This window comes from Alosa pseudoharengus, unplaced genomic scaffold, assembly GCF_046254945.1.
Source record: "Alosa pseudoharengus isolate Yale_2024_CS ecotype anadromous, Long Island Sound unplaced genomic scaffold, YU_APseudo_1.1 YU_APseudo_1.1_scf_21, whole genome shotgun sequence".
Lineage (NCBI taxonomy): Eukaryota > Metazoa > Chordata > Actinopteri > Clupeiformes > Clupeidae > Alosa > Alosa pseudoharengus.
Window position 1 is genome coordinate 22040455 of NW_027468674.1, and position 12850 is coordinate 22053304.

At 40.3% G+C, this 12850-nt stretch overlaps 1 protein-coding gene across 1 annotated transcript in view; it reads left to right on the plus strand.

The window, feature by feature from the left end:
- The first annotated feature begins 791 nt into the window (after positions 1–791).
- Positions 792–12850, plus strand: part of scn4aa (sodium channel, voltage-gated, type IV, alpha, a) — a 28399-nt gene continuing 16340 nt past the window's right edge. The window contains exons 1-13 of the mRNA XM_076298760.1: positions 792–1046; positions 3042–3160; positions 3621–3710; positions 4047–4175; positions 5474–5565; positions 6319–6618; positions 7063–7126; positions 7607–7748; positions 8608–8808; positions 9203–9358; positions 9879–10011; positions 11406–11644; positions 12335–12508. Of these exons, the coding sequence (XP_076154875.1) occupies positions 792–1046; positions 3042–3160; positions 3621–3710; positions 4047–4175; positions 5474–5565; positions 6319–6618; positions 7063–7126; positions 7607–7748; positions 8608–8808; positions 9203–9358; positions 9879–10011; positions 11406–11644; positions 12335–12508 (2094 nt within the window). The remainder of the gene's footprint in view (positions 1047–3041; positions 3161–3620; positions 3711–4046; positions 4176–5473; positions 5566–6318; positions 6619–7062; positions 7127–7606; positions 7749–8607; positions 8809–9202; positions 9359–9878; positions 10012–11405; positions 11645–12334; positions 12509–12850) is intronic.

Below are 12850 nucleotides of genomic sequence, written 5' to 3' on the forward strand. Positions count from 1 at the left end.
CAACATTGCAACCCCCCCCACACACACACACACCCCACACACATACACCAAAGCTGTTGGTATCTCTTCTTTCTATTCATTTCATCTTTCTGTCTCAATTTCATCTATCAATCTTTTCCAACTGACTTTTCTCTCCAACAAACCCCACCCCCCAGGTCTCTGTTCAGCCTTCCCAGTATGGCACTATCTCTTCCCCTTTCTCCCTTTCCTCTTCTCTTTCAGTCTTAAGACAACCTTGGTGTTTTAGGGTGAAGGACACATTTGCCATATTTGATTTGCTCTCACAGTCAAAATCTCACAGTCTAACAGTCAAAACTTGACTATCTTTTGTGCGGCTCGGTCTGAAGATCATGTCCGGCAAGTTCAAAATCGAATGACATTTGTAAGTGCTGAAATGTTTTGTAAAGTTTGTACTAAATCCAATATGGCGGAGGTCCAATATGGTGGAAAGTGACGTAATAGGGGTCATTGAACTCAGGTCGGTCCAGGGATTCCAACGGTGCCTGATCTGTGAATTCAATGGTCACAGTAACTCAATGGGTACCTTTGCAGCTTCCAATAACTATCGCCAATCTTTATGTATCGCAGACATTTTTCATAATGGGAACTCTCTCTGTTTCTGACCTTCGCTGACTCTTGTTTTGACTCTCCTCTCCAGTGTGTTGATATCTTTCTCACTCCTCTAGCTCTCTCTCCAGCCTCCCCACTGTGTTGATATCTCTTTTGTCTCTCTCTCCTCCAGCTCTCTGTCGAGCCTCCCCGGTGTGGTGGTATCTCTTCGCGATGCGAAGATGGCCAGCCTGCCAGCTCACAAAGGCCCACATGTGCTCCGCCGCTTCACCCCAGAGTCTCTGGCGGAGATCGAGCGGCGTATCGAGGACCGCAAGCGGCTGGAGCTCGAGGGCGAAGAACCGCCGCCCGGCCCCAGTGGACCCAGCAGGGACATGGAGGCCGGGAAGAACCTGCCCATGATCTATGGAGACGCGCCGGATGATATGCTCAACACACCCCTGGAGGACATTGACCCCTACTTCAAAGAACAGAAAGTCAGTGGCTGTCTACGGTTGGGTATGGTTATGTATGAGGATGAAGTCTAGGGTTGGGTTATGTATGAGGATAAAGTCTAGGGTTGGGTTATGTACGTATATGAGGATCAAGTCTAGGGTTGGGCATGGTTATGTATGTGAAATCAAGCCTAGGGTTGGGTTTGGTTTGAAATGTTTGATACCGACAACTTGACTTTGACACTAGTTCCCTGAAGGATATTTTCTTCAATAGCAGTTTAATTAAAATCAATATGAATAAAAATAATTGCATTATACATTACAGTAGATTTTTTACAAAGTGTACAGTACAAAAATGTTTTTCAGAGGCTGGGTATTTGTTACTAACTCAAAGCTGTTCTGTTCAGTCTGTGTGTGTTCTTTGATATTTGGGGTGAGATATGGGTTTTTGCTAAGTTAGTTCAGGCTTGTAATGTGGAAGGTAATGCTTTGTGGTGCCGGGGGCAGGGGGTATGTAGTGGTGGCTTGGTCAGTTAGTTCAGGCTTCTAGCCTTCACCAAGGGAAAGTCTTTTTCGGTCACTCCTTCATGCAGAGTATATGAATGCCTGTCAGAATGTCTGCTTAGCCCTGACTGGCAGAAGAATCTGTAACTAAGGACTTGGTGTTTGAAGTTATAAGGGTTGAGGGTGGCTTGCTTAGTTGGTTCAGAGTTAAAGTCCACTCTAATGAATGTGATAAGAGAGCCAGGTGATCCGTAAAACCTTCCCCACAACCTTGACCTTGATGATAAATCCTTGCAGTATCTATTGCAGAAGGTCCTCTTCACATCACTTCTTCACTTCACTTAGGCCTTTGTATTCCTTTCGGAACATTTGTATTCCTGTCTTGGGCCATCTTCTCCAGCTGTTGCCACGTCAGCCCCTCCTTCTTGAACTCTTGCTCTGTGCTTTCTCTCCACGTGTTCTTGGGACGATCTCTCCCCGTTTGCCTTGAGGGTTCCATGTCAGTACCTGTTTTGTTATTGCTTTTTTGTTTCTTCTCAGTGTGTGATCAATCCAGATCCACGTTCTACTTTTCATCTGTACTTCTAATGGTTCCTGGTTGATGCGTTCCCGTAGGTTTATTTTTTTAGGTTTCACTCTGCTGTGTATACCTTTTATAATGATCAGCAAAACACAATCTAAAGGTTCCACACTGAGCCAAAGAGGTGTTGTTAATATTAGGGATGCTCTTTTATATCAGCCTTGCATGGGTATCTGCTTAGTTGAGTGGTGTTGGTCGATTGGCCAACAATTGTGTTTGGCTAGAAGATACACACTTCATAGTTACCCCTAATGACCCTGCATAGTGCGAAGCTAATTTCCACACTGGGTGGAGTGTGTCCTTGATGTGACAGAACTTATGTCTGTTGTTCAGTGTAAAGTGAGCGTCAAGTGTGAAAGTGTGAAGTCATGCATAAAAATATTCTTGCAGCCTTGCTTCCATGCTTACATTTAGATGTTACCGGCACTAAGACACAGGAATTATATGGTTACGAGGAAAAGATGTGTTCCCATGCTTTATGACTTTGTGAATATGAGTGTATGTATTTTTTCACTCTGCTATATACCTTATAGTAATCAGCAAAACACAATCTGAAGGTTCAAAACTGAGCCAAAGAAGTGTTGTTAATATTAGGGATGCACTTTTATATCAGCCTTGCATGGTTACCGGCTTAGTTAAGTGGTGTTGGTCGATTGGCCAACAATATGACATTTACCAATGATAGTGGCTGATAATTATTTGTAATGCCACATTAGCTAAATATTGTGTTATGTGCGGAGTGGCTCATGTGCTGAACATTTGAATATTGTAAATATTTTTGACTCCCTGCCCAGGTTATAATTAACAATAAAAATTAGGTGGACAAACTAACAGTATCTATTGGTTATCAGACAAATTGTTGTCTACCTGGAATCTACCCAGAATGTTTACTATTGTTGCATCCCTTGTTAATATGAATAACCTGCTTTTTTTTGTATCTCTTTGTTGTGCAGACCTTTATAGTGGTCACCAAAGGTAACACAATCTTCAGGTTCAATGCTGAGCCTGCTTGTTACATTCTCAGCCCCTTTAACCTTCTACGAATAGGATCCATCAAAATACTCATACATTCATATCCTTTCATTTCAGATGTCTACTGCTGTTCAAATCTATTCAATTATATTTTTATAGAGCACCAATAACTATTGAATTTGTCTCAAGATGTTTTACAAAGCATGGAGTTCGAACCCCTTTTAGCAAGCAGTCACCCACCAAGGTGCCAGGGCCAAGCCCATGGACACCAGGGGTAGGTCCATAGACATGACAGACACCAGTGGATATTCTGGTAGTTAGTTAGTATTTGTCCTGTAGGAAATGTGTAACATTGTAGCATGTAGCAGATTATTATTATTTATGACGAATTGATGGAAGGTTCATGTAGTCTATTCAGTAAAGCAGTTTTTCTATTTCTGTTCTGTTTGAACAGAATGTCTGTAGCTTTTATTTTATGTTTAAAATATACTGAGCAAAAACATAAACATGGCATAGTCTATGGCTGAAGAGTTCAGATGCAAAACCCTTGACTATATTACAGTATTTAGCATGATCATCATGTTCACCATATTAGCGAACTGTGTGTTTATGACCATGAGCAACCCCCCGCCATGGAGCAAGACAGTCGAGTAAGTCCATCTGCCAACCTTATATTTTTATTTATAACTTATATTTTTTATAAATGTTATTAATTTACTATTAATCACAACACATGATCGCCTGGTCTTTTTCTAGTTGTACTGATTTATGGTATTCATGATACTTTTATACACTTTAAGTTGAGATAATGCTTATAATGTAGTTAACACTGTTTAACAAACTGTGCATTACCATAGTGTTGTATACTTGTAAACTAGACCTAATTAGGCATTTTTTCATGCTGACTTGTCTGGTGGTACTGTAGTTGTGTTTTTGTTTTTTTTTGTTGTAAAATTCTGACAAGTTGCATATGTATATCATTGCAGATACGTTTTCACTGGTATTTATACCTTTGAGGCGTCGATAAAGGTCTTATCACGAGGCTTCTGCATCGGAAACTTTACATTCCTAAGAGATCCATGGAACTGGCTGGATTTCATGGTGATCAGTATGGCGTGAGTAGATCTGCATTTTTACAGTATTATTTAACATTATTCTGAACTTGAACAGTGTTCCTAGGTTTTATCAGTCATTGCCAATAATTTACTTGTCGAGGTTTGTGAAATTCAGTCTAAAAATGGCAATGTTTATCCATCATTCCATGTCTTGGAATTGCAATCAGGTTGTTAAGTCCGACGTCACTGGACCAACAGCTTTTTCATCCAAAAAACGTTTACTAGTGCAGCCAGCCGGTTTTCACAACCTGTAAACCTTGTCACCATCACCTCCATTTTAGTGAGGGAAAAAAATCGCTTAACTCTAACTCTTAAGTATTTGCTGTAGCTGCATAGCTAGATGATATAATCAAGGGTAATGTCCAGGCCTCCCCGAAAAATAGGATTTTATTAGGTTGAGGCAACAAGTGAGTAGTATGATGACAATTGACAAGGCTACTTTGAATAGTGGGGGACATTTTTTTTCTTTTACTGTCTATGGAGAAAAATAAACAGTTCTGAGAGCAGTTGGACTCGGGAAAAATAAATTGTCGGCACATAATTGCATTCATGACTTGAACATGACTCGAACAACGGGATAGACTACAGTGTAAAATTGGCAACATTGCAGTATTGTGCCATAATGTGTAACATTTTTGCATGATCGGATCACCCTGGGTTTCTCAACTTAGTCAGTGTCATTGCACTGACTGGTCTGGTAAGATGATGGTATTTTTCATCAAACTTCTTTGGCATATTGCTATACACAGATCTGTGTGCCATTTAAAAGGTTGTTTCTATGTGCGCTTTAAGTAACGTGATTAAGTAAAGTGATGCACTGGTCAAGCCTCCTCTTCTCTATGACTGTTAACTTGTACTGCCATTTAGACTGGACAGCCTTAAAAATAGCCGTCATTAGGACAGATCACTTACTTACAGCTAAGCGCACAGACTCATGTTCAACAACCAAACCAAATAAAACTGCAGTGTGAGAAGTATTTATTGTTTAACGGGCTGGAGTGCACTCAGTTCATGTTTCGCATGCCACTGTGTCTTTAAACACTTCTCTGTCATCATCATCCAGTTTGAGTTTACACTTTAATATAAGCACATACACTCTGTGTCTGTTTGAGCCTTTATGTATGTGATTGTGTGTGAGCAGTATCTTTATTCAGATAAATTATATAGTATGTTGACGTTTTATGTTTGTTTGTTTGTTTGTTTGTTTGTGTGTGTGTGTGTGTGTGTGTGTGTGTGTGTGTGTGTGTGTGTGTGTGTCTTTCATTTTTATTCTGATATTTGACTGTGTTAACTGTCAGGTACATCACAGAGTTTGTCGACCTTGGCAACGTGTCAGCCCTGAGGACGTTCCGCGTACTTCGAGCTCTGAAGACCATCACAGTGATTCCTGGTGAGTGTCATATTACTTCAGCATATGGTACCTCATGCCATATGCACAAAACAGCACACACATTGGCAAAATCACTGCAGATGAGTAGTAAGCATCCAATATCCAAAGTGACCCATTGAGAATCTTACAAAAATCTATAACAACATGAATTATAATGTGCACAACAGTTATATATTTTTTGTCATTTGTATTATGATTATGATATAACTTAAAATAGAAAATATCACAGTAATAGCAACAATTACCATCACAATAACTATAATTACAATGGGATAAAAAATATGTAAATCTGTAGAAGAATTGAACAAATTGATAAGCATAAGTCATTCTAATATTAATAAAGATCTTTGCTTAGCTGTGTACTGGTGTGACGTATTAACCAAGGTCAAGGATCACTGTAAGGTCAAAGGTCACATCTTGGTCACAAAGGTGTATCTTTATATTATATTACAGCCTTGTTGAATTGTCATATTATAATGTTTTCTTTTTCAATGTCAAGAACATTGCTATATTTGTTTACATATGAATTTTGCTAAATGATTACACATAAATGCTGTGCTTCATTCCTTATGTTATTCCCCTCTGTGAGGGGGTATGGTTTTAACAACCATTGCTGGAGCTTTTTTTGATCCTATTTTGATACATGCATTTTCTTATTTGACACGTGATATTTTGATATTCGTGAACAAATTCAGACAAATTCTTCTCCTCAGTCATTTCCTCTCTTTTTTTTCTTTCTTGGGGATGGTTAAGGTTTGAAAACCATTGTTGGAGCTCTTATCCAGTCAGTGAAGAAGATGGGCGACGTGATGATTTTGACGGTGTTCGCTCTTGCCGTCTTCGCACTCATCGGCCTGCAGCTGTTCATGGGGAACCTGCGGCAGAAGTGCATACGCTGGCCCCTCCACAACGACACCGACACCATGTTTGATGACTTCTTCAACACCACCATGGCCTACAACACCACCATGGCCTACAACACCACCATGGCCTACAACGCCACTGTCAACGAGACTAGCACCTTTGATTTCAAAGCCTACATAGAAAACGAAGGTACTGTTCTATAATTGATACATAGAAAAATATGGCCACCACCTAAATTTAATGTTATGTTGACAAGATGTCCTAAGGATGCAAACAAGGCAAAAATCTCAATAGCTTTGTGTCAACTATATTACAAGGGATTACATTGTCCCTGGAGCAACTTGGAGTTAAGTGCCTTGCTCAAGGGCACAAAGGTGGAAGCCGAGAATTGAATCCACAACTTTCAGGCTACTACACGCTAGCCCAGCTTCTTAACCACTACACTACCACCGCCCACTAAATTTTTCCAAGAACAAGATTTTTTTTTGTTTCTAGTCCAGGTATGAGAGTAGTTATCTTCTTCTCTCTTGATTCCTCCTCAAAGATTTTTTTATTAACTCTTTCTTTCTTTCTTTCTTTCTTTCTTTCTCTTTCTTTATTTTTTCTCTTTCTCTTTTCTCTTTTCTTTTTCAGAGAATCAGTATTTCTTAGAAGGCAGCTTGGATGCCCTGCTGTGTGGAAACAGCTCAGATGCTGGGTATGTGTGTCTTTATTAGTGCCATAGGCCTCAGCTACCCTTACACAACAGCCAGACAGACTGTTTTGTGTGGGACAAAAGCAATGGAAAGTCATTGCTGGTCATGTTTGAGACAAGTCTAAAGTCAAACTTAATCTAATTTTATAAGAAGGTAAAGTCTATTAGCTAATTTAATACCATGACCAAGATCCTAAGCACAAATGTTGCTCATCAACTCATGCTGATCAGTGCTCCCACAAGTCAGTTCATGCATGAACTTATTGAGGGACTTGAGGCACTTGGCCCATCTTTTAAATTAGGGCCCAATTCCTTTCCTTCAATTTAATTCAGTTTAGTAAAGTTAAATCAGTTTGATACTATATTTTAGCATACATTTTCTGAGCTTTGCAATAGGCGACAGAGGGTGGTTGAAAGTTTAGCATCAGGGACAGGGAGATGACAGCATGCGTGCAGATGCTTCACTGTTCCCCCTGCTGACAGGAAGTGCCCAGAAGGATTCGTTTGCATGAAGGCCGGGCGGAACCCCAACTACGGATACACCAGCTACGACTCGTTTGGCTGGGCCTTCCTGGCCCTTTTCAGGCTTATGACACAAGACTACTGGGAGAACCTCTTCCAGCTGGTGTGTATGGACTATTTATGGCTATGGTATTTAATTGCCGCATTTATGTTGACTGTTTAGGTATTGCGGTATAAAGACCAAGAGATAGTGAGGAAGTACCACCTAAATTCTTTTCAATGGTCGATGCTAGGCTTGCTACTTCAGCCAAAAGTATCATTAATTGGCTGCCACACCCTTTTAATATTGCGTTTGAAATGTGCTCCCTTCTAGACATATTTTCACAAAGAAGACAATAATAAGTCTCCTTACAGATGGCCACAAACCATGTCGTCCATGTGGATTGGCTGATCCAAGTTTGGAAACATGCAGTACTTTTGAGCCAGTAGTAATGTGGCACCTAATTGGCTTGTTTATTCAACTTGGGTGGGAAGCATAGCATAGAAATAGATAGAATGGATCATTTCCAGGCAGAGAAAAAAAACTGCATAATTTACCATAGGTATACATAATTATGGCTAAACTGTACATGTTTTTTCGTACATCTGATCAATTAATTAATCAATTAATTGATGTATTGATTGATTTTATTGATATAGAGGACACAGTGTAGATCTGAGGGATAACTTGTGAAAGTGAGAACACTTATTTCCAACATGACAGAACAGACAATAACACAGAATACAATAACAAAAAAGAGGCATGAAAATGGATATCCTACCTGATAGTATCTTCCCTTTTTTACCGCATTTATACAGTATATGTTATTTACACAATCAACTCACATTGCATCACACAGCAATAACATCTTAAAGGTACTGTTGTTTTCGACTTTATGAGATGTTATGAAATCAGATGCTTAGATCTGGGTAAAATGTCCTATATCAGTTGCCGTAGTTGTTGAGTCTCAGACTGTGTTTAGACCCTCAGGGCTGCAGGAAAGACCTACATGCTCTTCTTTGTGGTGGTCATCTTCCTGGGCTCCTTCTACCTCATCAACCTCATCCTGGCCGTGGTTGCCATGGCGTATGACGAGCAGAACGCGGCCACCCTGGCCGAGGCTAAGGAGAAGGAGGAGGAGTTCCAGAGGCTTCTAGAACAACTCCACAACCAAGAGGACGAGGTCAGGTGACAACTTCCTATCAAATTTGCTAGAGAGAACAGGAATAGAGACTGTGTGTTAGTTAGTTAGTAGTAATTTAGTAGTTATTTTGCTTATTGTTATTTATTTAATTTTATGACACTTTAGGTGCTTAGTTATTTTTATTTATGGTGTTAATTATTATTTATTGATATTTACCATTTATTATTCAGTGTTTACTTTTTCATATGAAAGGTTAGGTGACAACTTCTTATAAAACTTTCTAGAAATGCCGGACGGAGCGGCATAGTCGCCAGCATACCCGTGACATCAAAACATAAGTGGTTGAACCCTGGCAGGCAGTAGATGTAGTAGTGGTAGGATCTGCAGTACTTTTCAAGCTTTGATGCTGACTTAGCTATTGGAATATCAGCAGATGATTGTGGGGAGTCAGATGTCTCTGACTAGCCGACGGAGCCAAAGTCGAGGCACCAATGACACACGCAGTCTCCAAGACGATGACATCATAAAGGACTGCAATGGAAGAATAATTCCACGATTTGTCATCAACAGGGTCTCTTCAGAAAAAGAAGTGAGGATTCTTATGAATATATAGTGATTTTGTTAGTAGCTATGAACATAAAGGCTTACACATTTTACACACATACTATAGTGACACTTTACAAATAACTCCATAATAATAATACAAATAACTCCATAGCTTAAGAATAGAACATTTCAAATTAGAAACTAGAAGTAAAATTTGTGCACAGTAACAGGGCAATTTTTAAATCAAAATTTAAATTGATTTATGTTGTTAATATTTCATATAAACATTAAGGATAGTGTTTTCAGAATTACTTTTATATGAAATAACCATATCTGTTAAATGAAATTTTACCTAAAAAAAAAACAAACTCCAAATGGTCTACTCAAGATTCTATTTATTATGCTGCTGTCATACTGTGTCAGTGCAGGTGCTTAATATATTTGGATGAACTTACTTTATCTCCAGTAACCATTACTAGTTAAACCCATTTTAACATACAATATGACCGTATTTACAACTTGCTAATGCGTGTGTGTGTGTGTGTGTGTGTGTGTGTGTGTAGGTATGCACAGACGATGAGAAGAGTAGAGATGCAAAGTCCATTGGGTCCAAACACAGCATGATGTACTTGGAGCAGCCAGGCATGGGCAAACGGACAGCCAGTGCCCTAACGGTCCTCTCTAACGCCATGGAAGGTACTGAGTACACACACATGGATCTTAACACACTGCCAGAGACAAATGGGCCTCCAGCTGGAAGAGGAGTTGTACAGTTCTCTACAGCCACTTGTGCTGCAGTTCCACTTCTGGCCACACTTACTGAGGGGCAGCAGAGAGCAATGTGTCAAAAAGTTTGTGCAGTGAGAACATCTCATAATACATTCATTATTACCACCCTAGTTGACATCATCTTCATTATTATCATCATTGTCATCTGTCTTCATAACATAGCATTATAAATAATAAATCTCCCTTTTTGTCATCATTTGCTGTGACAGCCCAGCCCTAGTACCCCCCCCCCCCCCTCTCTCTATGACTCTCTGCCAGCAGTTTAATTTAGTGTATCTGACCATCACTGTGCGGCAGCATGCTTGCTTCTGCCCCTGAGATCACTCTGGCAGCTTTTTAAATACATCAGGGCTTAGTGCAGGCGCCCAGGCCTCGCCTGGCTCTAATGTGAGCTGTAATTGACTAGATTAGTGTTCAGTAGTGGACATGCGGCCTTTGCCGGACACAGCTTTGGGGCAGCATTGTGTGGACGGCGACCGGGGCAGAGATAGTAAGCGGCTGTGTGTTTGGAGAAATCCCGATTACAAGCAGGACTGTGCCCTTCGCTAGTGATAAGCTTGAGGCTATTTTAGAGTAAATGAGTTGAGTTTGTGTGGACAGAGCTTTATTTGTGTCAAGGCCTGACTCATATGTGGTTCTCATTCATGTATATTTAGCTACCAGTACTTCAAACTTAATTAAGAGTAAGACAATTAACTGCAGATATAGAACCAAGTTAATTGTGCAAAATAATTTTTATATCATCATATAAAAAGTAAGTTCTGGGGGCACTGTGGCGCAGCAGGCTACAGCGCCCATACCATATACGGGTCCGAGTGCCCACGGGGACCCAGGTTCGAATCTGACCTGCGGTCATTTCCCGATCCCACCCCATCTCTCTCTCCCACTTGCTTCCTGTCTCACTCTCCACTGTCCTGTCCAAATAAAGGCAAAAAAGCCCAAAAATATACTTAAAAAAAAGCTTTAAAAAAAAAGAAAAAAAAAGTAAGTTCTGTGCAAGATTACATGTTACAGTTAATGTTACTATTAAAACCACTTATAGGTTTCAGACAATGGATTATGATAATAATTTGTTGAAAGTGAAACCTTTTGGTCTATCTGTTACAGTGATAATTCAAAACTCATTTTTTCCTCCTTTCTCTCTCTCCTTATCTCTCACTGTCCTCTGTCTTTCATTCCTCCTCCTCCTCTTCTCTCTCTCTCTACCTCTCTCCCTCTCTTTCTTCTCTCTCCCTCTCTCTCTCTCTACCTCTCTCTCTCTCTCTTTATCCTCTCTCCACCCCTCTCTCTTTGTCACACAGAGCTGGAGGAGCTTCAGAGGCCTTGTCCACCCGGCTGGTACAAGTTCGCCGACATCTTCCTCAAGTGGAACTGCTGCCCGCCGTGGGTGATCTTCAAGAACTGGGTGAACTTTGTGGTGATGGACCCCTTCGTGGACCTGGGCATCACCATCTGTATCGTGCTCAACACACTCTTCATGGCCATGGAACACTACCCCATGAGCCCTGAGTTTGACCACATGCTGTCAGTGGGCAACCTGGTACGCCCTGGCCCGCCACACATCACATAGTTTAAAGTCACATGTATTTGTTTGTTTGTTTCTTTGCTTAGTAGGGGCCAGTGCTCATTGATCAACATACTAAATGCTCTAAATGAGTCGATGAAAATTACTTAATAATTACTTAATAATTAATTTTCAACTAAACGAGTTAGATGAAAATTAGCCCATATAGCTGTTGTCCGTAGCCAGTTAGTTTTTAAAGAGACTACCTGGAATGAAAAGTCAGCCAAGCACTATGTGGTTTGATTTAAGGATAGAGTCTGAGATTCAGGTGCTATCTGGGTTGATTTAAGTATACAAGTACAAGAGTCTGGTGCCGTTTAGGTGGATTTAAAAGTAGAGTCCGAGACTTAGGAGAAAGGGTTGTTAATATTTGAGTTCAACTTCCAACCTTTCCTGTGTTCCTGAGGCAACCTGTTAATGGGTTGAAATGTGACTCATGAATAATCCACATGCTATGAGTTTTCCTAAATAAAAGTTTGCCCTCACTAGACACATTACATAAACAGATATGTTACAGTAATAACTTACTCTGTCTGAAAAGGTTATTTCTTGCTCTGGAATCCTTTTCCCCTTTCTCCTCTTCAGTGCTACCAATGCTTTGTGTTGTACTGTGTGCATGATGTGCTAAATAAATCAAACTTACTTAGTTACTTACCCTTCCTCCAGGTCTTCACTGGTATCTTCACGGCTGAGATGGTCTTCAAGCTGATAGCCATGGATCCCTACTATTACTTCCAGGTGGGCTGGAACGTCTTTGATAGCATCATTGTCACCTTCAGCCTGGTGGAGCTGGGCCTGGCCAACGTCCAGGGCCTGTCAGTACTTCGGTCCTTCCGTTTGGTAAGCTCCGATTACACCGGACAACACATTGACACGTTGACCACACAACATGAAGAATAGTATCACCGGTGATCACTAGTGTCAAAGAAATTTTGAGAACGATAAAAGCTGACAGTCTATCAGAATCCATCAAATTGTAAACATCACATTCATTCATCAACACTAGGAGACTTTCTTTATTGTTGGTCAGCATGGACGCTTATATGTTATGTACAGTAATCTTTATTGTTATCGCTACTGGTGTGAATGGATCTTAATAGCATCCATTTTGCTAGCCCAGCTGTATGTGCCAGAATGTGTTTTAGACTTTGTATTTTGTACTGTTAAGAACCACTTAATATT